This window comes from Globicephala melas, chromosome 5 (genome assembly GCF_963455315.2).
Source record: "Globicephala melas chromosome 5, mGloMel1.2, whole genome shotgun sequence".
Taxonomy (NCBI): Eukaryota; Metazoa; Chordata; class Mammalia; order Artiodactyla; family Delphinidae; genus Globicephala; species Globicephala melas.
The window spans coordinates 13,071,752-13,099,479 of NC_083318.1; the positions used below are offsets into that span (position 1 = coordinate 13,071,752).

General features: G+C 35.5%; 1 protein-coding gene across 1 annotated transcript in view; it reads left to right on the forward strand.

The window, feature by feature from the left end:
- Positions 1 to 27,728, forward strand: part of SCLT1 (sodium channel and clathrin linker 1) — a 259,470-nt gene that overhangs the window by 56,146 nt on the left and 175,596 nt on the right. The window contains exons 3-5 of the mRNA XM_030863846.2: positions 4,526 to 4,584; positions 5,113 to 5,185; positions 8,506 to 8,561. Of these exons, the coding sequence (XP_030719706.1) occupies positions 4,526 to 4,584; positions 5,113 to 5,185; positions 8,506 to 8,561 (188 nt within the window). The remainder of the gene's footprint in view (positions 1 to 4,525; positions 4,585 to 5,112; positions 5,186 to 8,505; positions 8,562 to 27,728) is intronic.

Here is a 27,728-nt window from a genome sequence, read left to right on the forward strand (position 1 = left end):
ATTAGGTCCCATTTGTTTGTGTTTGCTTTTATTTCTGTTGTCTTGGTAGACAGACCTAAGAACCTCTTCAAACAAAAGTCCAGGACTGGATGGCTTCACTGGGGAATTCTCCCTAACATACAAAGAAGAACTTAAATGTATCCTTTTCAAACTATTCCGAAAGATTGAAGAGGAGAGAACAGTCTCAAAGTCATTCTATGAAGCCACCATCACCCTAGTAACAAAACCAGACAGAGACACTGCAGAAAAGAGAATTACAGGCGAATATCTTTGACAAATATAAATGCAAAAATTGTCAACGAAACATTAGCAAACTGGATCCAACAATACATAAAAAGGAGCATTCCATGATGAAGTTGGATTCATTCCAGGGTCACAAGGATGGTTCAATACACAAATCAATCAATATTATACACCATATTAATGAAAGCAAAGGCAAAAACCACATGATAATTTCAATAGATGCAGAAAAATTTGACAAAATTCAATATCCATTCATGATAAAAACTCACCAAAGTGGATTTAGAGGGAACATATCTCAACATAATAAAAGTTGCTTATGACAAACCCACAGCCAACATAATATTCAGTAGTGAAAAGCTGAAAGCCTTCCCAATAAATTCAGATTTAAGACAAGATGCCCATTCTCACCACTGTTATTCTACATAGTATTGCAAATCCTAGCCACAGCAATCAGACAAGAAAAATAAATAAATTTTATCCAAACTGGAAGGGCAGAACTTAAAACGTCACTATTTGCAGATGATATGATACTCTATTTTGAGTACCCTAAAGTCTCCACGTAAAACCTATTCGGTACTAATAAATGAATTCAGCGAAGTAGCAGGCTACAAGATTAATATACGGAAATCTGTTGCTTTTCTTTACACTAACAATAAAATATCAGAGAAAGTGAAAAAACAATCCCATTTAAAATCACATCAAAAAGAAAAAAGTATTGATACCTAGGAGTAAACTTAACCAAGGAGCTGAAAACTATATAACATTGATAAAGGAAATTGAGGGTAATTCAAAGAAAGGGAAAGATATCTCATGCTCTTGGATTGGAAGAATTAATATTGTTAAAATGGCCATACTACCCAAAGCAATCTACAGATGTAATGTGATCCCTATCAAAATATCCATGACATTTTTCACCAAACTAGAACAAATAATTGTAAAATATATATGGAACCACAAAAGACCCAGAACTGCCACAGCAATCCTGAGGAAAAAGAATAAAGCTGGAGGCATAACCCTTCCAGACTTCAGACTATATTACATAGTTATAGTAATCAAAACATTGTGGTATTTGCACAAAAAGATATTTAGATCAACGGATCTTTAGAATAGAGAGCACAGAATTTAACTCACACACCTATGGTCAGTTAACCTCTGACAAAGGAGGCAGGAGTGTACAATGGAGTAATGACAGTCTCTTTAGCAAATGGTGTTGAGAAAGCTGGACATCTGCATGTAAGTCACTGAAATTGGTACACTGCCTCATACCATATACAAAAATGGTTTAAAGACCTAAATTTAAGACATGACACCATAAAACTCGTAGAAGAGAACATAGGCAGAGCATTCTTAGACATAACTGATAGCAATATTTTCTTAGATCATTCTGCCAATGTAAAAGAAATAAAAGCTAAGATAAATGAATGGCACCTAATAAAACTTACAAGCTTTTACACAGCAAAGGAAACCATAAACAAAATGAAAAGACAACCTACCAACTGGGAGAAAATATTGGCAAATGATGCGACTGACAAGGGCTTAATTTCCATAATATACAAGCAGCTCATACAACTCAATAACAAAAAAACAAATAACCCAATCAAAAACTGGCCACAGACATTTCTCCTAAGAAGACCTACATGTGGCCAACAGGCTCATGAAAAAATACTCACCATCACTTATTATCAGAAAGATGCAACTCAAAACCACAAAGAGATGTCACCTCACACTGGTCAGAATGGGTATCATCAAAAACTGTACAAATAATAAATGCTGGAGAGGGTGTGGAGAAAAGGGAACCCTCCTACACTATTGGTGGGAAGGTAAATTGGTGTAGCCACTATGGAAAACAGTATGGCGTTTCCTTAAAAATCTAAAAATAGAGTTACCATCTGCTGCAGCAATCCCATTCCTTGGTATATATCCAGAAAAGATGAAAACTCTATTTCAAAAAGATACATGCACCCCTATGTTCATAGCGGCACTATTTACGATAGCCAAGACATGGAAACAACCCAAGGGCCCATTAACAGATGATTGGTCTAAGAATATGTAGTATAAATATACAGTGGAATATTAACTCACTCATAAAAAAAATGAAATATTGCTATTTGCAGCAACATGGATGGACCTATAGAATATCATACTTTAGTGAAGTAAGTCAGGCATGTATCATATGATATCACTTATATGTGGAATCTAAAAAGTAATACAAATGAATTTATATACAGACACGAACTCTCAAACGTAGAAAACAAACTTATTGTTACCAAAGGGGAGATAAGGAGGGGGAGGGAAGAACTAAGAATTTGGGATTAACAGGTACAAACTACTATTTGTAAAATACATAAGGAACAAGAATGTACTGTATAGCGCGGGGAACTCTATTCAGTATCTTGTAATAACCTATAATGAAAAGTAATCTGAAATGAAATAACTGAATCACTTTGCTATACACCTAACTCAGTACTGTGCACAGTACTTACACAATAAGTCAACTGTACATCATTTTTTTAAAAAATCCCTTTGAATCTGTCTGTCCTTCCCTCTGTCCCATTCCCTTCCTTCTACTCCTAGAAGGTAACCCCTTTTTTGGTGATATATCCATGTTGATACATATGTCTTGCTAATCCCTTGACCTACTTATGAGATCCTATTGTATTATTTTTCATTTATCCTATTTTTTTTTAATTACAGTAAAAGCTCCACTGAAAGTTCTTATACATCTCCTTGTGTTTTGAATGTTTCTGCATACTTTATAATAGTTACTGTGTTTTTTGGTCATGTTAAAATTATACTGTCCTCTTAACCTTGCTTATGGTGTCATTAGTTGTATAGAAGTTTTAAATTTGGATTGTAAAATATGTTATTTCTTCTGTTTATAGATTTTACTACTTGTGTCTTTCGGCTAGAAAATGTATTTTGAGTGAGAGTATGCCAGGCACTGCTTGGAATATTGGTGAACAAAGCAGACAATAGTCTCTGCATTTTTAGAGCTTAAGAAAGCTTTCTGTATCTCAAGGTCAATAATACATTTTCTTTCAATAGTTATTAACTTTTTAAAACATTTGGATCTTTAATCTATCTGTAATTTACTTTCCATTTAGTGTGTGCTGGGATCTAATTTTATTTTTTTACCCAACACTATTAGTTGAAAAGCAGTACTTTGTCCATTTATTATAGTTATAATTCCACTTCTTTTATATACTGCATACCCATAAATACTTGAATCTATTTCTGAATTTTCCGTACTGTTCTGTTTGTTACTGTGTCTGAACCATATTGTTTTAATTACTCTAGCATTATAGTGTTTTCTCATGTAGTAGAGCAAGTTCTCCCCTCTTTTTTTTTTTTTTTGGCCAGATTATCTTGGCTATTCTCGCACATTTACTCAAACATAGGAACTTTACCATCTGTTTAAGATCAAGTTTCATAAATTATTCTATTGGATTTCTTTTTTGGAATTGCGTTGTACCTGCAGTGAATTTTAAGAAATATATACATTTATAATACTGACTGTTCCACATATGAATATGGTATAGAACCCTGTTTATTTAGATCCTTTATGTCCTTCAGTAAAGTTAATATTTTATTAAAGTTATTGCAACATTTTTTTTGTTTTATTCTCAAGTACTACCTTTTCTTATAGTAGTGAATACCATATTTTTTCCTATCACATTTTCTGATTATTGCTGGTATTTGGGAAAGCAGCTGTTTTTTTTATGTTTGATCTTCTATCTGGTGACTTGGTGTACTCTGTTCTTAGTCCTAATAATTGGTAGATTATAGAGAGAGTTTTCTAGGTAAATGGTCAAATTGTCTGTAGATCAGAATAGTATTGTATGTTCCTTTTCAACCTTTAGATCTCCAACCCCCTGTCCCTGCAGCAGATTCCACTGATTGGAACCTTTAGTACAATGCTGAGTTTTAGCAGTGATAGTGAGCAGCCTTGTATTATTACTGAATTTCGTGCAGTGCTTCTGATGTTCCACTATGAAGAATAGTAATTGATGTAGGTTTTTGGTAGATGTTCTTTATCAATCGAGAAATTTCTTCCTATTTCTATTTTGCCAAGAGTTTTATTATGTATGGGCGTTAAAATTTACTGAATACATTTTCGGCATCAGTTAATATAACTTTTTTTTTCTCTTTCCCTCTTTTGTAATTGCAGTGACAGATTTAAGGTTATAAAATGTTTACTTGTATTTAATTTTAAACTACTGTCAGTTTTGACTAGAAAGATGTGAGAAAACAAAATTTTAATATGCAGTATTTTATGTTACAGAAATCTGTCTTCAAAGGAGTTGCAGGTGACACAGTAGAAAACTCAGTAGTTGACCAAAGGTAAGGTTGAATTACCAGAAAAATATTATTTTCTTAATTATGTTTAATTATTGTTAATTTTTTAGTATTAGGAATGTTTATTTTATATTCTGCTATAATTAGGTTTAAATGATCTGTCATTGAATTGACAAGGGGAAAAAAGCCAGTATTATTGTCTATAATAGTGGTTCTCAACTGAGTGATTTTTGCTTCCCTTCCCTCCCCAGATATTTGACAATGTCTGGAAACATTTTTGCTTGTCACAATTGTGGAGGGTAAGGGTGCTAGTGGCATCTAATGGGTAGAGGCCAGGAATGCTACTAAACATCCTACAGTGCACAGGTCAGCCCCCAACAACAAAAAATTATTCAGCCTAAAATATTAATTGAGCTAAGGTTGAGAACCTCTGGTTTAGGAAAAAGGCAAAGTATTGATTGCTATGGAGAAAATTAACATAAAAATTTTGATGTTTAATTTATTTCATGTTACATATTTATTAAACTAGATTAAAAAGAATATGTATCTTTTTAACTTTGAAATTTTCTTTAGCTTTTTAGTTCCTCTTATTACTGAGTATGATAAGCATCTGGAAGAGCTAAATGGGCAGCTGAAATATTATCAGGTATGGAATCATAGCTATCAACCATTTGGTAATATTTTCTTATTAAAAAAAGAAAAAATAGACTCCCTTTCTTTACAAAAACATTGATAAGGAAGAAAATGTTTACCTGTAATCAATTTACGTGTTATTTTCTGGTGTACAGCAAAGTGATTCAGCTATACACATTTACACATTTATGTGTGTGTGTATATATATGTATTCTTTATCAGATTCTTTTCCATTATAGGTTAGTACAAGATATTAAATCTAGTTCCCTGTGCTATACAGTAGGTCCTTGTTGTTTATCTGTTTTATATATAGTAGTGTGTATCTGTTAATCCCAAACTCTTAATTTATCCCTGCCCCCTCTTTTCCCCTTTGGTAACCATAAGTTTGTTTTCTACTTCTGTAAGTCTGTTTCTGTTTTAAGTATAATTTTTTTTTTTAGATTCTACATATAAATGATATCATATGATATTTGTCTTTCTCTGTCTGACTTACTTAGTATGATAATCTCTAGGACCATCCATGTTGCTGCAAATGCATTATTTCATTCTTTATGGCTGAATAATATTCCATTGTATATATGTACACCACATCTTTTTTACCCATTCATGTGTTGATAGACACTTAGGTTGCTTCCAACTGTTGGCTATTGTAAATAGTGCAGCTCTGAACATTGGGGTGCATGTATCTTTTTGAATTAGAGTTTTTGTCTTTTCCGGATATATATCCAGGAGTGGGATTGCTGGATCGTATGGTAACTCTGCTTTTAGTTTTTTAAGGAACCTCAATACTGTTTTCCAGTTTACATTCCCACCAACAGTGTAGGAAGGTTCCCTTTTCTCCACACCCTCTCCAGTATGTATTGTTTGTAGACTTTTTGATGATGGCCATTCTGACCAGTCTGAGGTGATATACTTCACTGTGGTTTTGATTTGCATTTCTCTAATAATTAATGATGTTGAGCATCATTTCATGTGCCTGTTGGCCATCTGTATGTCGTCTTTGGAGAAATGTCTATTTAGATCTTCCCCCCATTTTCTGATTGGGTGGTTGTTTTTTTGCTGTTGAGCTGTATGAGTTGTTTGTTTAAATTTTTTAATTGATAAAGAACAACAGAAAGCTCTCTTTTGCACAAATGGTATTTTGCTTTTATTTTTAGGACTAGTGAGCCTAAAGTTTCTGCTGAATTCACTCTCTCAAAATTGCTATAATGACATGTGGTTTGATTGTTATAAAATGGAATATCTAGTTATCTTGAAATTAAACTGTTTTAAATTTTAATTTTTTATAATTTACCTGATTCATATATGTCTTTAATCAGCTAGTTTACTAAGGTGTTTAACTTCATTTTTCCATTTGGCATTCTCCATCTAAGAGTGATTACTGGATTAACTTCAAGAGAGAGGAAGCTGTAGCAGAAAGCCTAAGGGGCAAGAATAGTTGCTACTTTTAGAGACAAAAAAGATGTTGACAGCTACTTCTTAAAACACTTGCTCAGGGCTTCCCTGGTGGCGCAGTGGTTGGAAGTCCGCCTGCCGATGCAGGGGACACGGGTTCGTGCCCCGGTCCGGGAAGATCCCACATGCCGCGGAGCGGCTGGGCCCATGAGCCATGGCCGCTGAGCCTGCGCGTCTGGAGCCTGTGCACTGCAATGGGAGAGGCCACAACAGTGAGAGGCCCGTGTACTGCAAAACAAAAACAAAAACAAAAACAAAAAAACACTTGCTCACATAGATATTATTGAGTAGCAAAGCTCTTATGATTTATCTTATTGACCAGTCAAAAAATAGTATATCTTGAAAGCAGGAAAATATTCACAATAATTCTCTATATGAAAGTTTCTTCCAGAAATGTAAATAATAGGGGAAAATTTGATGATAAGAAAGGTACTGCTGAATTTTTGTTTTCTTTCAACGATTAAATGTTTTGAAATATTTTACAGTAAAGAATCTTTAGTGTTACTGTCATGATCCACCCTGAATCCTAGTTAATGCATATATCCTACCTAATTATTTGAATAATATTTTTCAAGATACGCTGACATTTTTGCAATTTTTAAAGATCGATTTTTTAAAAATAATTACAAAATGGGGATAATTGCTACAATAAAATCCAAACCTCTTAGTCTGCATGGCATTCAAGCAAGACCTGCCACCTGCCTTTCCTGTTTTACCTCTCATTGCATGGCTCCATGTGTGGTCAGTTCTCAGTTATCTGGTAGTAAATTCATTCATTTTGATTTAATTGTGATTCAGGCACAGCAGGGACCTGGGAAAGGTTCACCTTTCAAGCCGGCTTTGTAGTTATAATTGGCTGTTACTGTTTTCCTAGGGGAAGCTTCCTTGAGCTTCTCTAGTTGAAAGGGAGAGAGAAAGGCTTGGAGGATTGCCTGTTCCACCCTTCCCTTGCCAGGTTCACTCCAGGATTGGCTCTTCTCCTTTAGCCTGGGGTACCCAATCAAGAGTAATGGACAGATCATGAATTGATTGCAGTTTTGTTTTAAGTATGATTTTACATGGCCTCCTTCCTGATCTCCACTTGCTCGTTTACTCTTACTGAGAACTGATGACTATGCCTGTGTCGTCTAATATTTTTTGCTTCTTTGCTTTTACTCATATTTCACCCTACTTGAAATGCCATTTCTTTCCTGTTGAAATCTTGCAATCCCTTTAACCCCTCAGAGAAAATTAAAAATACCTTCATTTCATTCCCTTTACAGTATATATTTTATTCGTATTGGTATTTTAGTTAGTGATTTTTTTTTTTTTACCATCTTTCCTACTAATGTATGTGTTAGTGACCACATTGGTTTACTGTAGCAGCCTTGTATAGGGCAGAGAGTTTATACAACTAAACAAGGTGGTCAATCAGAGACTGAATGAATTATTGCTAAAGAAGATCTTTATTTGCTTTTTTCGCCATTAACATTTTACTTCTTGAAATTCAAGCACTTACATGGGCTTCACCTAAACTAAGATGAATTACGATATATATTCAAGGTCTAGGGATCATCGGATATTTCTTATAGTGAAATATTAAGGAATATCTTACATCTCTTTTCCTATAAACATCTCTAAATATAGGAATTACATTTTAAAATATTTATTAATATGTTATATAAAATATTTTTACTTATATTCTATTCAAAATGTTCTATTACACTCTGTATCATTAAAATATCTATATTTAATATTGCTTGTTAGAAGTGAAGAATAATTATTTCTTATCTGTAGACTAGTGTCATAGAATCCGATTGCTTGCATATGAATGAACTACTTAATATAAATCTAATTGTCTGGAAAATGTTTTTCTGCAACCATATTTTATTCTTTCAGAAACAGATGGGTGAGATGAAACTACAACTTGAAAATGTCATCAAGGAAAATGAAAGGTAGATCAATTAACTACTGATTATCTTATTGTTGTCTTAGGTAACTTTTATTATTGTTATTTGGTATTTTATTCATGGAGTATACTGGTTATGAGTGTGGACGCTGGGGCCTGATTTCCTTTTTGACTCCTGGCTCCATTGCTTATTAGCTATATGACCTTGGACAAGTTAACCTCTGTGTGCTTTAGGGTTTCCTCATCTATAAGTGGGAGACAATAACAGAACCTATTTCTTAGAGCTGACTGTAAGGGATAAAGTAATTGCTTAAAATAGGGTACATAATAAGCACCTTATAAATATTAGCAATCATGAATAGTATAGTATAGAATATATATTATATTAGGAAACATACTGATAAAACAGAAACCTGTCAACCCACCATCCAGTTAGGAGCTAAAATGTTATCAATACTGGTGCACTTATTCATGTTTTCCTTCCCTATCCCATGCCCCTCCTTCCCTCTGCCAGCGGTTAATACTGTCTTGAATTTTTGTTTATCGTTCCCTTGCTTTTTAAAATTTTTGTAGGTATGTGTATTCCTAATGATATATTATTTAGTTTTGCATTTTTAAAAACTTCCAAAAATAGTATTATTTAGTCTTCTGAGACTTTTTTTCCACTCAATATCATGCATAAGCAGAAGAGTTTCAGGGTTGGGTCATAGGCTATGTGAATATTCAATTTTGCAATATATTGCTAACCTAATTTCCAAAGTGGCTATACCAATTTACATTCCCACCAGTGATATTTATGAGTTCTTATTGATTTGTATATTTTATCAGCACTTGCTCTTACCAGGTTTCTTAATTTTTGTTATTTTGAGTCCTAAATGGTATTTCATTGTGGTTTTAACTTACATTTTCCTGAATATCAATATGGTTAACCATTTTTCATGTATTTATTTACCCATGTGGTTTTCTCATGAAACGCTTGTTCATTTCTTTTTCCCATTTTCTCTTTATCTTTTCCTTAAATTGTCAAAGTACTTTATATAATCTGTATTCTGAATATTTGTTAGTGTGCTGATCAGTGTAAACAGTAACCATCATAGACACTTCAAACAAGAAGGGATTTAGTCACTTACAGTTAAGTACTATGTAGGTAAGATAATTGGTTTTAGAGTCATACCTTAGAGGCTGAGATTCTGAGGCCAGGAATTTATGCTGCTGCCACCATCTCTGTAGCTACCACTACAGCATCACTTCCATGGAGCTGAAAACTTGACACTGGAAAGTGGGGCGTGAGGTACTCACTTCAGGAGACACTCACGTCTATCAGTTTTGCTTGCCATCTGTCATACCTATAGAAGAATGTTCTCAGCTCACTTCTGCCTTCTATATCCCCTTCAAGTGCCCGTCACTGGTGAAACTTTAATTCCATCCACCACACCAGCTGCAAGGACATCTGGGAAACATAGTTTTAGACTTTCAGCCATTATGAAAGATGCTGGGATATGGAAAGGGATGGGAATGAATAATGAGTGCCAATGGCGCATTCAATGCGCTAGACAATAGGTATGTTTCAGATATCTGTTCCCAGGTTGTGATATGTTTGATCAACAGAAATTTCTTTTCCTTTTTTTTTTTAATTTTGAGGTAGTTGAATATATCAGTCTTCTTTCTTATGGTTGTTGGTCTTTGTATATAACAAATCCTCTCTCAGCCTGTGGTCCTAAAGATCTTCTCTTACATTTTCTTCTAAAAATGTTCAGCGTTTTATTCTATCCCAAGTTTAACTTTTAAAGGTCATGCAACTGGACTGAGACCTGATATATCTTTTGTTGTCGCCTTACAAAACAAAACCAAAAAATGAAGAAATACATTTTTTTTTGGTTTTAAATTCATTTAAAGCATAAGTTCTTTTTAAGTTTGGCATTCCTTTGTTTGCATTCTTCTATGCAAATCTCTTAATTGGATTTTCAGTTTTTCTCATTTATTTGTGTTTTTTCCCATGGGAAAGTTTTTCTAACTTTAACTTTTTATGATTTACTGTTCTTTCTCAAAAATCTTCCTGTTAAAGACTATTGCTAAGATTTTTGAATCACCAGTGTATGTAAGTTAAGTTTGTATTTTAATGTATTGGAGATAATACGGTGTTATATGATTGAGCTAATGATTTAGTTGTTTCCTATATTTGACTCCATACTCTTCCTTTTATGTCCAGGTCTTTTGAAACCAGTCTTTTAAAAATCTGCCTTTACCTGTTTAATAGTACTGCAGTCATGGCTCATGAATGTATTTATTCTTAGTATAATAGGGAAATGGGAAAAATGGATTCTGAGCTTATTAAAAGGCACTTTTAGTAACTCGAAATGTCATCAGGTTTTAAAGTGAACTCTATGCCCTTAGGGCAACAACCTGCTTTTAAGTATTGCTGTTAAAGACTGCAAAATCAAAAAGAGCTTATCATTTTTAAGGAAAATGTCTTAAATATGGTCAAGTCTGAATAATGGAAGCTAGCAGTGGCATGGATTATACAATAGTATGCAATTCCACATTATTGGGTTTTGGAAACTTTTTAATACATTTGTGTATAGGCGAGTATTTTCTGGGAATTGATTACAAATAGAAAATAATGAAGTCATTTTATAAAATGAGACTTAGGAAGAGGTGAAAAGATATTCATTTTATCATCCTTCCCATTTTTAGTTTATTCCTTTAAACTCAGTTCATGTTTTTTATTTTGTTTTTGTCTCATTTTTTCTTTAATATCATATTTCCTCCTCATAACTTGCCAGAGGATGAAAATTGGATAAGATAATTAAATGAGTGAATATATATACAGCACTTCCTGGCACTAAGAAAATACTACCTTTTATTGTTATTATTTTTATTTTATTATTGAGGGTATGAAAGACATTATTTGTTGCCTCCATAAGAGCTATTTTCCCTTCTTTCATAATTCATATAACCCTGATTTTGTTCCAGTTGCATTGTGCTCAGCGGAGATGAGCTTCTTCCACAATCTCAGGTGATAAAACTTTGATTATAAACCAGTGCACATTTCTTTTTGCCAGGAATTGGTCTAAGTATGAACTGACTCACTTGTACCCAGTGAAGTATAAGGGAGAGTCTGTTGTAGAGCCTCTGGGAAAGCTTTTTCTCCCTGATAAAAAGAGAGACTGGCAAGAAGAAAACAACCTCCTTCCTGTTCCTTGTCATTTTAGAAAGTGATATATGTTAAAGCTGCTATAGCCATTTTGTAACCATGAGAGTATGTATTAGAAACACAATGAGATTAGAAGAAGGGAAAGATGGGGAAGCCTTTGGTCCTTCAATTACATTATTGAACTGCTGAAACAAATCTAGAGCCACTTGCCTTCAGATTTAATATTTGGTGAGGTAATAAAACATTCATTCAGTCATTCACAAATATTTATTGAGTACTTATTAAGTACCAAGCACTGTTCAAGTTTCTGGAATACATTAGTAAATAAAACAGACAAAAATCACTGTTGCTTGTAGTCAAAGTATAGTAACTAGTACAGAGACTTAACGACATCTGTCAGGGATTCACAAACTACAGCTTGAGGGCCAAATCTGGCCTGCCACTTCTTTTGGTAAATAAAAGTTTATTAGATCACAGCCAGACTTGTTCATTTGTATACTGTCTATGGCAGCTTTTGCTCTACAATGATGGAGTTGAATAGTTGAGACAGAGACTGAATGGCCCACAAAACCTAGAATATTTGGTATCTGGTCCTTTACAGAAAAAGTTTACTCTTCTCTGATACATGTAGCTATCTTTTGCTGCTCAGTCTGTTAACTAGTCTTTGGTTCAACTGTCACCAAAAAGCTTTTTTGAAATTTATAACTGTTTACTTTTTTATTTAGGCATATATGTAGCTTTAGAGCACAGAAACAGAAAACTTCAACAGGAGTATAAAGTTAGTATTTAATAAATTAAAACAATTATATTTAGCATATTATTTATTTTACTAAGTTTGTAAGTTTTTGTTTTATGATAGTCTAATATATTTATCTTTTTAAGATTAAAACTAAATATTTATGATTTAGAAGATTTCAATAGCATTATAAAATAGAATTTTTTAGCACTATTTTCATTGATTTGTTCTTATTGACCAATGATAATTGAATAATAAATAATAATATAGATCAGAGTTGTAATTTTAGGTTTGCTTTCACCATCCCTAATTATTATATCATTAGTGTATGTTGATAATAGCCTATGAACACAGTATAGTCTATTTGAAATTTGGGAGGAAGGCGTTCATGTGTATATTTATAAAAATAGTAATAAAGCCATTATTTTTCAGTACTTGTCCAAAAATGGTATTCTCTACCCCAAAACTTTATTTATATAATAGCAAAAGATGAATATATTTGATCTATTTTCCAATGAGAGAGTGAAAAGATATCTCTGGAACAGAGATATCTCTGGAACAGTAAACCCTGCTGTTCTGATGCTAGTTTACACCATTATACTGTGAGGAAACCATCCCCAAAAGTTCACCCAAATCCTAAGCTTTCATTATAAAGTTTAATATTTCTCTTTTTAATAACCTTATATAAATTCAGAGGTACCCTGATTTCTGTGTATGTCTCTGTTTATAATAAGTCTGTGTTTGTATATTTATGTATATATATGCCTCTTACCACACCCTCCTTTGATGACTAGTCTCCAGTCAACACTGGCCGTCTACTTCGTCTTTCTTAAAACTGGCAAACCAGTTTCCACCAGAAGACCTTTTGCATATTTCTTCTGCCTGGAATGTTATTCTCCAGACCTACACAGGACTGTCTCCTCTTCAATCAGGCAGGCATTCCCTGACCACATTATCTAGCACTCTTCCTCCCTCCCCAACTTTCTGTTTTATATTATCCAATTTTATTTGTGGTACCTATTACTACCTGAAATTATTTATTTGCTTGGTTATTATTTGTCTTATCTACTAGAATGTATCCTTCATGGAGCAGGGCCCTTGTCTATTCTGTTTACCACTGTATACCTAACACCTTTGAACAGTGCTTGATACATATTAAATGCTCAAAAAATATTTTTTGAGTGGATGATTGCAAATATTAGGAACATAAACACATACATATATTCATATTTGGCTGTTTTTTCTTCAAGAAATAGAAACAGGTCATTCTGAGCAAATGGGAATGTATGATAAGGAGGAACATGGAATACAGCTAGAACTGGGAAACAATTAGGACAATCTCTGAGGATATGCTCCTCTTATCAGTTGTCTCATACAGCCTTAATTGTCCCCCTCAGTAATGGCACCCCTTTCCATGTAGCAGCTGCTCCTATTCTTCCAACCAAAAAGCTGATTCTCTCTGTTCTTTAGGTCAAATCCTGAAGGTACCCATTCTTGTTAGTTACTAATGGCCAACACTACTATTTTCAGTACGCTTCATGCCAGTCAGCGTATGATAGGGCTGCCCTTGAGAAATATGCAAAACTTTAATCTAATCATTGACTTCCCTCTGTAAAAAAATAACCTGCGCTATTCCCCAGAGCATGGGTTATGGTCAAGGATTACTTAAGTCTGCACATGGCAGATGGTGTTAACTATAACATGTCCAATATATACATTAGATTGTAATTGTTGAAGATATCACTCTGGCTGGAGACATCAGAGAAGGCTTAAGTGAGGGGATGAAATTTGAGCAGAGTCTTTAAGAATGAGTAGGAGTTCATCAAATGAAAAATCATATGTTTATTAAAATACAGATCATTTACTGTGGTTATATCTCAGCGTATTTGTATAGGGGAATTAGGCATAAGACTGGGATGGTGGGCAGGGAGCAGATCATATAAGATCTTATATGCTCTGCTAAGAAATTTAAACTTGTCTTTCAGATGGCGTAGGGGGCTCTTCAAGGGCTTTTAGCAGAGGAGGAGGGTGCACTGTTGAAGGATTGAATTCAGTTACACTTTAGAACTTGAAAATTCCGAATTTTTCTGGAAAGAATATATATGATTAACTGTAGGAGCAGAAGAAGGGAAGCAACAATTCTAGTTATCAGACTGTTCTGTATTAATCCCCAAAAGAAACACTACACCATGGCAGGGATGTGGATACCTTCACTGAGGAAGCTTGGACTTAAGGATGAAAAATGTCAGGTGAGGGAAGGCATGTAGAGAGGTTGTACCAGGCAGTTGTCTAGAATGTTTTCTAATTATATGTATTTGTCTTACTCTATTTTCTCTCTTACTCGACTGTAAGATTCCCTAACACTATTCCCCGTTCCCCTATTTTAAGATCTACAAAATTGGGATGTAGCAATAGTGAATGACATGTCAAGATTAATAAGCAGCAATTTTTATTTTTAATAGTATGTAAAAGAATGGTGCATCTTACTATCAATGACAAATTCAATTCAAAGAAAGACTGGTTAGAAGTGTATTTGATTTGTCTTTGTCACCTCAGAGATCAAAACTTTTATAAAGTCATCATGGCCAAAATTCTATTGCCTATTAATGCTAATTAGTTATAATTTCAGGACTGCAGTTACTGGCTGGGTGATTTTCCTGGTATTAATACTTTAATCTATCTGGAACTCAGTTTCTTTCTCTTTTTTTTTTTTTACTGAAGTATAGTTGATTTACAGTGTTGTACCGATCTCTGCCGTACAGCAAAGTGACTCAGTTATACACATATATACATTCCTTTTTCGTATGTTATTTTCCATTATGGTTTTGAATATAGTTCTTATTTTCCATTATGGTTTTGAATATAGGATATTGAATATAGTTCCCTGTGCTGTACATTAGAACCTTGTTGTTTATCCATTCTAAGTGTAATAGTTTGCATCTGCCAACCCCAAACTCCCAGTCTATCCCTCTCTTTCCCCCCTCCCCCTTGGCAACCACAAGTCTGTTCTCTACATCTATGAGTCTGTTTCTGTTTTGTAGATAGGTTCATTTGTGCCATATTTTAAATTCCACATATAAGTGATGTCATATGGTATTTGTCTTTCTCTTTCTGACTTACTTCACTTAGTATCATAATCTCTGTTTGCATCCATGTTGCTGCAAATGGCATTATTTCATTCTTTTTTATGTCTAAGTAGTATTCCATTGTATATATGTAGTACATCTTCTTTATTCATTCATCTGTTGATGGACATTTAGGTTGTTTCCGTGTTTTGGCTATTGTGAATAGTGCTGCTATCAACATAGGGGTGCATGTATCCTTTTGAATTATAGTTTTGTCTGGATATATTCTCAGGAGTAGGATTGCTGGATCATATGGTTCATTCTATTTTTAGTTTTCTGAGGAACCTCCATACTGTTTTCCATAGTGGCTGTACCAACGTACATTCCCACCAACAATGTAGGAGGTGGAGCTTAGTTTCTTTTTTTTTTTTCTCCATGCAAATTATTCTTTATTTCTTCAGACACTCATACTTTCTTAGCATTCTGTCTGCTCACATTTTCCAACAGCCTGAGAACACCACCCACATCTCTATACATTAAACTTATACACATTCTTAGGAAACAATTTAAATATGATCTTTTCTGAAAAATCTTTGCACATTCCATTATAGTATTATTTTTAACATCTTTATTGGAGTATAATTGCTTTACAATGGTGTGTTAGTTTCTGCTTTATAATAAAGTGACTCATTATAGTATTTTTGTACCTTGGTTAGGGCATTTATTACTTTTACTTTGGATTGCAGACACTTGCTTATGTGTATGTGCATCAAATCAATAAAACAATAATTCAAATCTGTTTCATGTCTTCTATTACTTAAATAGGTCTTTTTTTATTAGTTATCTATTTTATACATATTAGTGTATATATGTCAATCCCAGCCTCCCAATTCATCCCCCCTCACCCCGCTTTCCCCCCTTAGTGTCCGTATGTTTAGATCTCAGTTCCTTAATCTATAAAATGAGAGATTTGGACTAGATTTCAGTTTTATTTTTTATATATTTTTATGATTATAGTAAGTGCTAGTTAATTTTGAAGTAATACTGCAAGTGGTAAGATAGAAAAATAATAAAAGCCATAAGTAACAACTTAAAAGGCATAGATATGTAGTAATTTAATGTAAAGCATCATATTATATTTTAGGATAATATTTATTTTCATAAAGACTTTTTATCAGGAATATCTTACCCAATGAAATAGTCAACAGGAAGAGGTCAGAAACACTGTTACTTTTTTGATTTAGTACATTGTACCTAGCATAAAATATAGTACAAACCCTCTTTCTTTCTAGGTTAATAGATGGTCTGCAGATTGAAAGAGGCAATAAAGTGGAGAATCATAAGACATACATAGAATACTTTAAAAATTTTTGACGTTGACTCAATGTAAATGTGCACTTATTTAATCTTGTTTTATATACTGCCTAAGACCTTTACTTGAGCAAGCCTACTAATTGTAGTTCTTTGTTGTCTTTTATACATAAACCATAAAGATAATTCATTCTTTATTTTTTTTTACATATTTATTGGAGTATAATCGCTTTACAGTGGTGTGTCACTTTCTACCTTATAACAAAGTGACACAGTTATACATATACATATGTTCCCATATCTCTTCCCTCTTGCGTCTCCCTCCCTCCCACCCTCCCTATCCCACCCCTCTAGGTGGTCACAAAGCACGGAGCTGATCTCCCTGTGCTATGCGGCTGCTTCCCACTAGCTATCTGTTTTACGCTTGGTAGTGTATATATGTCCATGTCACTCTCTCACTTCGTCACAGCTTACCCTTCCCCCTCGCCATATCCTCAAGTCCATTCTCTAGTAGGTCTGTGTCTTTATTCCCATCTTACCCCTAGGCTCTTCATGACATTTTTTTTTCTTAAATTCCATATATATGTGTTAGCAAACGATATTTGTCTTTCTCTTTCTGACTTACTTCACTCTGTATGACAGACTCTAGGTCTATCCACCTCATTACAAATAGCTCAATTTCGTTTCTTTTTATGGCTCAGTAATATTCCATTGTATATATGTGCCACATCTTCTTTATCCATTCGTCCAATGATGGACACTTAGGTTGTTTCCATCTCCTGGCTATTGTAATTAGAGCTGCAGTGAACATTTTGGTACATGACTCTTTTTGAATTATGGTTTTCTCAGGGTATATGCCCAGTAGTGGGATTGCTGGGTCATATGGTAGTTCTATTTGTAGTTTTTTAAGGAACCTCCATACTGTTCTCCATAGTGGCTGTACCAATTCACATTCCCACCAGCAGTGCAAGAGTGTTCCCTTTTCTCCACACCCTCTCCAGCATTTATTGTTTCTAGATTTTTTTTTTCTTTTTTTTTGTGGTATGCAGGCCTCTCACTGTTGTGACCTCTCGCGTTGCGGAGCACAGACTCCGGACACGCAGGCTCAGCAACCATGGCTCACGGGCCCAGCCGCTCCACAGCATGTGGGATCTTCCCGGACCAGGGCACGAACCCGTGTCCCCTGCATCGGCAGGCGGACTCTCAACCACTGCGCCACCAGGGAAGCCCTGTTTCTAGATTTTTTGATGATGGCCATTCTGACTGGTGTGAGATGATATCTCACTGTAGTTTTGATTTGCATTTCTCTAATGATTAATTATGTTGAGCATTCTTTCATGTGTTTGTTGGCAATCTGTATGTCTTCTTTGGAGAAATGTCTCTTTAGGTCTTCTGCCCATTTTTGTACTGGGTTGTTTGTTTTTTTATTATTGAGCTGCATGAGCTGCTTGTAAATTTTGGAGATGAATCCTTTGTCAGTTGCTTCATTTGCAAATATTTTCTCCCATTCTGAGGGTTATCTTTTGGTCTTGTTTCTGGTTTCCTTTGCTGTGCAAAAGCTTTGAAGTTTCATTAGGTCCCATTTCTTTGTTTTTGTTTTTATTTCAATTTCTCTAGGAGGTGGGTCAAAAAGGATCTTGCTGTGATTTATGTCATAGAGTGTTCTGTCTGTGTTTTCCTCTAAGAGTTTGATAGTGTCTGGCCTTACATTTAGGTCTTTAATCCATTTTGAGCTTATGTTTGTGTATGGTGTTAGGGAGTGTTCTAATTTCATACTTTTAATGTACCTGTCCAGTTTACCCAGCACTACTTTTGAAGATGCTGTCCTTTCTTCACTGTACATACCTACCTCCTTTATCAAGATGAGGTGACCATATGTGTGTGGGTTTATCTCTGGGCTTTCTATCCTGTTCCATTGATCTATCTTTCTGTTTTTGTGCCAGTACCATACTGTCTTGATTATTGTAGCTTTGTAGTATAGTCTGAAGTCAGGGAGCCTGATTCCTCCAGGTCCGTTTTTCGTTCTCAGTATTGCTTTGGCTATTCGGAGTCTTTTGTGTTTCCATGCAAATTGTGAAATTTTTTGTTCTAGTTCTGTGAAAAATGCCCATGGTAGTTTGATAGGGATTGCATTGAAACTGTAGAGTGCTTTGGGTAGTAGAGTCATTTTCACAGTGTTGATTCTTCCAATCCAAGAACATGGTATATCTCTCCATCTATTTGTATCTTTAATTTCTTTCATCAGTCTTATAATTTTCTGCATACAGGTCTTTTGTCTACTTAGGTAGGTTTATTCCTAGATATTTTATTCTTTTTGTTGCAGTGGTTAATGGGAGTGTTTTCTTAATTTCACTTTCAGATTTTTCATCATTAGTGTATAGGAATGCCAGAGATTTCTGTGCATTAACTTTGTATCCTGCTACTTTACCAAAATCATTGATTAGCTCTAGTAGTTTTCTGGTAGCATCTTTAGGATTCTCTATGTATTACATCATGTTATTTGCAAACAGTGACAGATTTACTTCTTCTTTTCTGATTTGGATTCTTTTATTTCCTTTTCTTCTCTGATTGCTGTGGCTAAAACTTCCAAAACTGTGTTGAATAATAGTGGTGAGAGTGGGCAACCTTGTCTTGTTCCTAATGTTAGTTGAAATGCTTTCAGTTTTTCACCATTGAGGATGATTTTGGCTGTGGGTTTGTCATATATGGCCTTTATTATGTTGAGGAAAGTTCCCTCTATGCCTACTTTCTGCAGGGTTTTTAATCATAAATTGGTATTGAAGTTTGTCGAAAACTTTCTCTGCATCTATTGAGATGACCATATGGTTTTTCTCCTTCAAGTTGTTAATATGGTGTATCACATTGATTGATTTGCGTATATTGAAGAATCCTTGCATTTATTCCTGGAATAAACCCCACTTGATCATGGTGTATGATCCTTTTAATGTGCTGTTGGATTCTGTTTGCTAGTATTTTGTTGAGGATTTTTGCATCTATGTTCATCAGTGATATTGGCCTGTAGTTTTCTTTCTTGGTGACATCCTTTTCTGGTTTTGGTTTCAGGGTGATGGTGGCCTCCTAGAATGAGTTTGGGAGTGTTCCTCCCTCTGCTATATTTTGGAAAAGTTGGAGAAGGATAGGTGTTACCGCTTCTCTAAATGTGTGATAGAATTTGCCTGTGAAGCCATCTGGTCCTGGGCTTTTGTTTGTTGGATGATTTTTAATCACAGTTTCAATTTCAGTGCTTGTGATTGCTCTGTTCATATTTTCTATTTCCTCCTGATCAATCTTGGCAGCTTGTGCATTTCTAAGAATTTGTCCATTTCTTCCAGGTTGTCCATTTTACTGGCATAGAGTTGCTTGTAGTAATCTCTCATGATCTTTTGTATTTCTGCAGTGTCAGTTGTTAACTTCTCCTTTTTCGTTTCTAATTCTGTTGATTTGAGTCTTCTCCCTTTTTTTCTTGATGTGTCTGGCTAATCGTTTATCAATTTTGTTTATCTTCTAAAAGAACCAGCTTTTAGTTTTATTGATCTTTGCTATTATTTCCTTCATATCTTTTTCATTTATTTCTGATCTGATCTTTATGATTTCTTTCCTTCTGCTAACTTTGGGGTTTTTTTGTTCTTCTTTCTCTAATTGATTTAGGTGCAAGGTTAGGTCGTTTATTCGAGATGTTTCCTGTTTCTTAAGGTAGGATTGTATTGCTATAAACTTCCCTCTTAGAACTGGTTTTACTGCATCCCATAGGTTTTGGGTCATCGTGTCTCCATTGTCATTTGTTTCTAGGTATTTTTTGATTTCCTCTTTGATTTCTTCAGTGATCACTTCATTTTTAAGTACTGTATTGTTTAGCCTCCATGTGTTTGTATTTTTATACAGATATTTTCCTGTAATTGATATCTAGTCTCATAGCGTAGTGTTCAGAAAAGATACTTGATACACTTTCAGTTTTCTTAATTTACCAAGGCTTGATTTGTGACCCATGATATGATCTATCTGGAGAATGTTCCATGAGCACTTGAGAAAAATGTATTCTGTTGTTTTTGGATGGAATGTCCTGTAAATATCAATTAAGTCCATCTTGTTTAATGTGTCATTTAACGCTTTTGTTTCCTTTTTTATTTGCATTTTGTATGATCTGTCCATTGGTGAAAGTGGGGTGTTAAAGTCCCCTACTATGAATATGTTACTGTCGATTTCCCCTTTTATGGCTGTTAGCATTTGCCTTATGTATTGAGGTGCTCCTATGTTGGGTGCATAAATATTTACAATTGTTATATCTTCTTCTTGGATCGATCCCTTGATCATTATGTAGTGTCCTTCTTTGTCTCTTGTAATCGTCTTTATTTTAAAGTCTGTTTTGTCTGATATGAGTCTTGCTCCTCCAGCTTTCTTTTGATTTCCATTTGCATGGAATATCTTTTTCCATCCCCTCACTTTCAGTCTGTATGTGTCTCTAGGTCTGAAGTGGGTCTCTGGTAGACAGCATATATATGGATCTTGTTTTTGTATCCATTCAGCCAATCTGTGTCTTTTGGTGGAAGCACTTAGTCCATTTACATTTAAGGTAATTATCGATATGTATGTTCCTATTCCCATTTTCCTAATTGTTTTGAGTTTGTTATTGTAGGTCTTTTCCTTCTCTTGTGTTTCTTGCCTAGAGAAGTTCCTTTAGCATTTGTTGTAAAGCTGGTTTGGTGGTGTTGAACTCTCTCAGCTTTTGCTTGTCTGTAAATGTTTTAATTTCTCCATCAAATCTGAATGAGATCCTTGCTGGGTAGAGTAATCTTGGTTGTAGGTTTTTCTCCTTCATCACTTTAAATATGTCCTGCCAGTCCCTTCTGGCTTGCAGAGTTTCTGCTGAAAGATCAGCTGTTAACCTTATGGGGATTCCTTTCTGTGTTATTTGTTGTTTTTCCCTTGCTGCTTTTAATATGTTTTCTTTGTATTTAATTTTTGACAGTTTGATTAATATGTGTCTTGGCATGTTCCTTCTTGGATTTATCTTGTATGGGACTCTCTGTGTTTCCTGTACTTGATTAACTATTTCCTTTCCCATATTAGGGAAGTTTTCAACTATAATCGCTTCAAATATTTTCTCAATCCCTTTCTTTTTCCTTTCTTCTTCTGGGACCCCTATAATTCGAATGTTGGTGCGTTTAATGTTGTCCCAGAGGTCTCTGAGACTGTTCTCAGTGCTTTTCATTCTTTTTTCTTTATTCTGCTCTGCAGTAGTTATTTCCACTATTTTATCTTCCAGGTCACTTATCCGTTTTTCTGCCTCAGTTATTCAGCTATTGATCCCTTCTACAGTATTTTTAATTTCATTTATTGTGTTGTTCATCATTGTTTGTTTCATCTTTAGTTCTTCTAGGTCCTTGTTAAATGTTTCTTGCATTTTGTCTAGTCTATTTCCAAGATTTTGTATCATCTTTACTATCATTATTCTGAATTCTTTTTCAGGTGGACTGCCTATTTCCTCTTCATTTGTTAGGTCTGGTGGGTTTTCATCTTGCTCCTTCATCTGCTGTGTGTTTTTCTGTCTTTTCATTTTGCTTATCTTACTGTGTTTGGGGTCTCCTTTTTGCAGGCTGCAGGTTCGTAGTTTCCATTGTTTTTGCTGTCTGTCCCCAGTGGCTATAGTAGGTTCAGTGGGTTGTGTAGGCTTCCTTGTGGAGGGGGCTAGTGCCTGTGTTCTGGTGGATGAGACTGGACCTTGTCTTTCTGGTGGGCAGGTCCACGTCTGGTGGTGTGTTTTTCGGGTGTCTGTGGCCTTATTATGATTTTAGGCAGCCTGTCTGATAATGGGTGGGGTTGTGTTCCTGTGTTGCTAGTTGTTTGGCATAGGGTGTCCAGCACTGTAGCTTGCTGGTCGTTGACTGAAGCTGGGTGTTGGTGTTGAGATGGAGATCTCTGGGAGATTTTTGCTGTTTGATATTATGTGGAGCTGGGAGGTTTCTTGTGGACCAGTGTCCTGAAATTTGCTTTCCCACCTCAGAGGCACAGCACTGACTCTTGGCTGCAATAACTAGAGCCTTTCATCCACACGGCTCCGAATAAAAGGGAGAAAAAGAAGGAAGCAAGGGAGGGAGGGAGGAAGGAAGGAAAAGAGGGTAAAATAAAATAAAGTAAGATAAAATAAAATAAATTTATTAAAATAAAATATAATTATTAAGATAAAATTTTTTTTCAAAAGTAAAAAAAAAAAAATACAGATGGACAGAACCCAGGACAAATAATGAAAGCAAAGCTATACAGACAAAATCTCACACAGAAGCATACACATACACACAAAAAGAGGAAAAGGGGAAAAAATAATAAATCTTGGTCTCAAAGTCCACCTCTTCAATTTGGGATGATTCTTTGTCTATTCAGGTTTTCCACAGATGCAGGTACATCAAGTTGATTGTGGAGATTTAATCTGCTGCTCCTGAGGCTGCCTGGCGAGATTTCCCTTTCTTTTCTTTGTTCGCACAACTGCCGGGGCTCAGCTTTGGATTTGGTCCCGCCTTTGCGTGTAGGTCGCCGGAGGGCGTCTGTTCTTTGCTCAAAACGGGGTTAAAGGAGCAGCTGATTCAGAGACTCTGGCTCACTCAGGCCCGGGAGAGGGAGGTGCACGGAGTGCAGGGCGAGCCTGCAGTGGCAGAGGCCGCCGTGACATTACACCAGCCTGAGGCACACCGTGTGTTCTCCCGGGGAAGCTGTCCCTGGATCATGGGACCCTGGCAGTAGCGGGCTGCACAGGCTCCCCGGAAGTGAGGTGTGGATAGTGACCTGTGCTCGCACATAGGCTTCTTGGTGGCGGCAGGAACAGCCTTAGCGTCTCATGCCCGTCTCTGGGTTCCGTGCTTTAGCCGCGGCTCGCGCCCGTCTCTGGAGCTCCTTTAAGCAGCTCTCTTAATCCCCTCTCCTTGCGCACCAGGAAACAAAGAGGGAAGAAAAAGTCTCTTGCCTCTTCGGCGGGTCCATATTTTTCCCCGGACTCCCTCCCGGCTAGCTGTGGTGCACTAACCCCTTCAGGCTGTGTTCACGCTGCCAACCCCAGTCCTCTCCCGGCACTCTGACCGAAGCTGGAGCTTCAGCTCCCAGACCCCGCCTGCCTAGGCGTGTGAGCAGAGAAGTGTCTCGGGCTGGTGAGTGCTGGTCGGCACCGATCCTCTGTGCGGGAATCTCTCCGCTTTGCCCTCCGCACCCCTGTTGCTGTGCTCTCCCCCGCAGCTCCAAAGCTTCCCCCCTCTGCCACGTGCAATCTCTGCCCGCGAAGGGCCTTCTAGTGTGTGGAAACCTTTCCTCCTTCATGGTTCCCTCCCACTGGTGCAGGTCCCGTCCCTATTCTTTTGTCTCTGTTTATTCTTTTTTCTTTTGCCCTATCCAGGTACATGGGGAGTTTCTTGCCTTTTGGGAGGTCTGAGGTCTTCTGCCAGTGTTCAGTAGGTATTCTGTAGGAGTTGTTCCACGTGTAGATGTGTTTCTGATGTATCTGTGGGGAGGAAGGTGATCTCCACGTCTTACTCTTCCGCCATCTTCCTAGTTGTCAATTCATTCTTTATAATTTCCAGTTTCAGTTTCTTTGAAGAAGAGTGAGAACTTAGAGATCCTTTTGATCTCCTTTTGATCCTCTGTGATTTTATAAATTTTCTATTATAATTATTTTACCTACCTCTAATTCAACAGCAGCTATTTAACAACTCATCTTTACTGAGCCTTTCATATTCAGTCTAGGTTTCATAGAAAAAACCCCAACTCTCTTGTAGTTTTATTTTTTTCACTTTGGTTCACATTTAATTAAATTATACAGTTATAATAATAGTTTATGGCAGGTATAGTAGATTGGCTTAACATCTGTTCCAACCTCCTTTTTGTATACCTTGTACTGCAAAGGCTTGAAAACTAAAAACTAGTTCAGGGTAGGAATTAGGTTCTGCTAATGATAAACACATGTAAGAGACCTAAATTAGGAGATAAATAGGAGTAGAAGCTGTGTATGAGAATCTGTTTTTGTGGATGAGATTCTAACAAGTGTAGAGTGTCTCTAGAGCCAGTAGTTCTGGCAGCCGCTTCTGTCAGAGCTAAGTCAGGGTGTTCCTGCAGGCAACAGCTCTGGCAGTTACTTCCTGACCCCAGGATCTCGGCTAAAGAGGTGTGCTCCTAGAACCCGCGGTTGGTGTAGCCACTTCCTGATTGTCCAGCTTCCTAATTGTGGTCTATATATAATTTCTCTCAGCAAAACAGTTCTACAGTTAACTAAACCAATAAGATTGACTCTTTTTTTTAGCATTTGCACTAGAAAATAGAGATCAGCTAGTTGATGGTGACTGCAGATAAAGCACCTATGCAGAGAAATGTGGTGCCACTAGTGTTATTAATAAGGGTAACACTGTTTACTTCTACAAAGCTTTGTGTGATTTCTCTTCATTTCTCCTCTTACTGTGAAGCCAATCAAATATGATGGAACTTTCTCCTCTTTATTTTCTTACAGGTCTTATGTTTTGACTTGATTATATATTTGAATAAATACAGCTAGGACCACAACTATCTTACTATCCTGTACATAATATCTCTTCAAATGTTTGTTGAACTTACTACAATTATTGATATCTAATTTTCAATATTTGGTAGCCATACATAAAAAATAATGCTTTGAAAAAGACTAATTCCTTAAACCTTTGCAGTACTTAAATGGCTTTATTTTCTCAATTATACTGCTAAGATCTTTGGAGAATTAAATAACATGTATTTACTTAGTATTTATAAATATATTATTGCAACTAGATGATACTTCAAAGAAAACAAGGGCAAAAATAGACAGGAATGTAAAAGGTATAAAGAGTAAAGAACAAGTTTGAGTATATGTGTGTATATTTTTCTGTTTATACTACTCATATATAAACCAATAGGAATATACTGTGTTTTTCAAGACCCATGAAACATTTACATAGACATGGGCTGCAGACCCTCCCCACCACATACATACATACAAATTAAACATAAATCACACCTACAATAAATTAGAAATAACAAGAAGTGAGTGTAAAGAATTTCTTTTAACTACATTTTCAACTACTGAGATAAAGAGGAAAACTAAAATTAAAAACTGCATAAAATAAATAGCATATCAAACTAGTGAGATGCAGCCAAACTGGTACTCAGAACATTTTTAATTAACTGAAAATAAGTTAGATAGTTTTGTTTAGAGTGATGGTAAGAGACTCCTTCTGAGAAAACTAGAGAATCTGGACAAAAACTAGAAAATCTTGACAAAAATTTGACAAAAATCAAATTTGTTTAAAGTGAATTGGAGTCAGTGTAGAATTGTAGGGTAAAGACCAGGAAAAGAAAGAAATCCAGGGATATGAACCTGCATTTGGGGTTACTTTCCCTTAAACATATCTCCTGATGTCAGAAGAGGTGAAGAGTGGTTGAAAACTGAGCAGAGCTCGAAACAAATTCATGGAGCTGGAGAAATAAAAATTGAAATTTAGAGCCCATCAGACTTGAGGGTAGGTGGCTCAGGAACATCCAGGCTTTGAAGTAAGAGTGACTCCCCCAAAATAGACTAGTCCTGAAAAGATCTAAAACATGACTCTGATGTTTGATACAACATGATGTTATAAATGACATGATCAGGGATTGATAATACCCCTCCCCACCTGAAAAAAGAAAAGGAAGACTTTTAGAGGAAGATAACATCATTTCTAGGCCTCAGAATATCTCTGTATTTTTTTACTTGTGATATCTGGCTCGTATCTGGTGTAAAAAGAACTGGTAATGGGAAGATTGAAGACAGCATGGTTAAAAAATCATAAAAAAATAGTATACAATAGAAACAGATCCACGGTTTGGTCTTTAAAATAACTATGCACTATGTTCAATGAAATAAGACACAATTTTGAGAATTTCTATAAGAGAACTAAAAACTCTTAAAGAACCAAATAGAAATTCTAGAACTGAAAATTGCAGTAATAATGGAAATGAGACATAACTGAAGAGAGAATTAATGGAATGCAACCCAAGTCAGAAGAAAATATTCAGAATGAAGGTCAGAGAGAGAAGGGGATAGAAAATGCAGAACAAAATAAATAAATAAATAAAAACTAAGAGACATATGGGAAATAGTGAAAACAGCTAGAAGTCATATAGCTTGAGTCCCAGAAAGAGACGACAGAGAGACATCAATCCACAGATTAAGAACACACCATGCATTGTAAGCAGGATAATACAAAAGTACTGTACCTAGGTACATTATTATAAAATCAAAGAAAACCAAAGAAAAAGAAAAAACTTAACAGCAGAAAGAGCTTGTCTTATTATCTAGCCTCAATAAGAGATTAACTGACTTCTCAACAGAGATACTGGAAATCAGGAGACAGTGGAATATTTTTAAAGTGCTTAAAGAAAAACTGTCAATGTAGAATTCTTTACCCAGTGAAATATCCATCAGAAGAAAGGTCAGATGAAAAGAAATTGAGAGCATTATCATTAGCAAAATTAAAGAAAATCCTAAAAAGATATTCTACAAAAAGAAAATAATCCCAGATGAAAGCTTAGAATTACAGGAAATGCTGCCCATGGGAGAACGTCTAATGAACATCAGCTATTCTAAAACAATAATAATGTCTCTAAAATATCTGTAGAGAATTAAATATAAGACAGCAATATCATAAATTTAGGGAAAGGGCATTTGGAGTTAAAATATTCTCAGGTTCTAGCATTACCCAAAAGAAATATAATACTAATTTATTTTAGTTTGATAACTCAGTGATGCATGTTTTAATCTTTAAAAGTAAAGCCAACTGCCAACCAAGATAATGTAACTGCCAACCATGTAACTGCCAACCAAGATAATATAACTGCCAACCAAGATAATAGAGTAGAAAAATGAAGTAATAAAAAAAAAAAACCAAAAGAAAGCATGAAAGGAGAGAAAAATCATAATGGACAGGG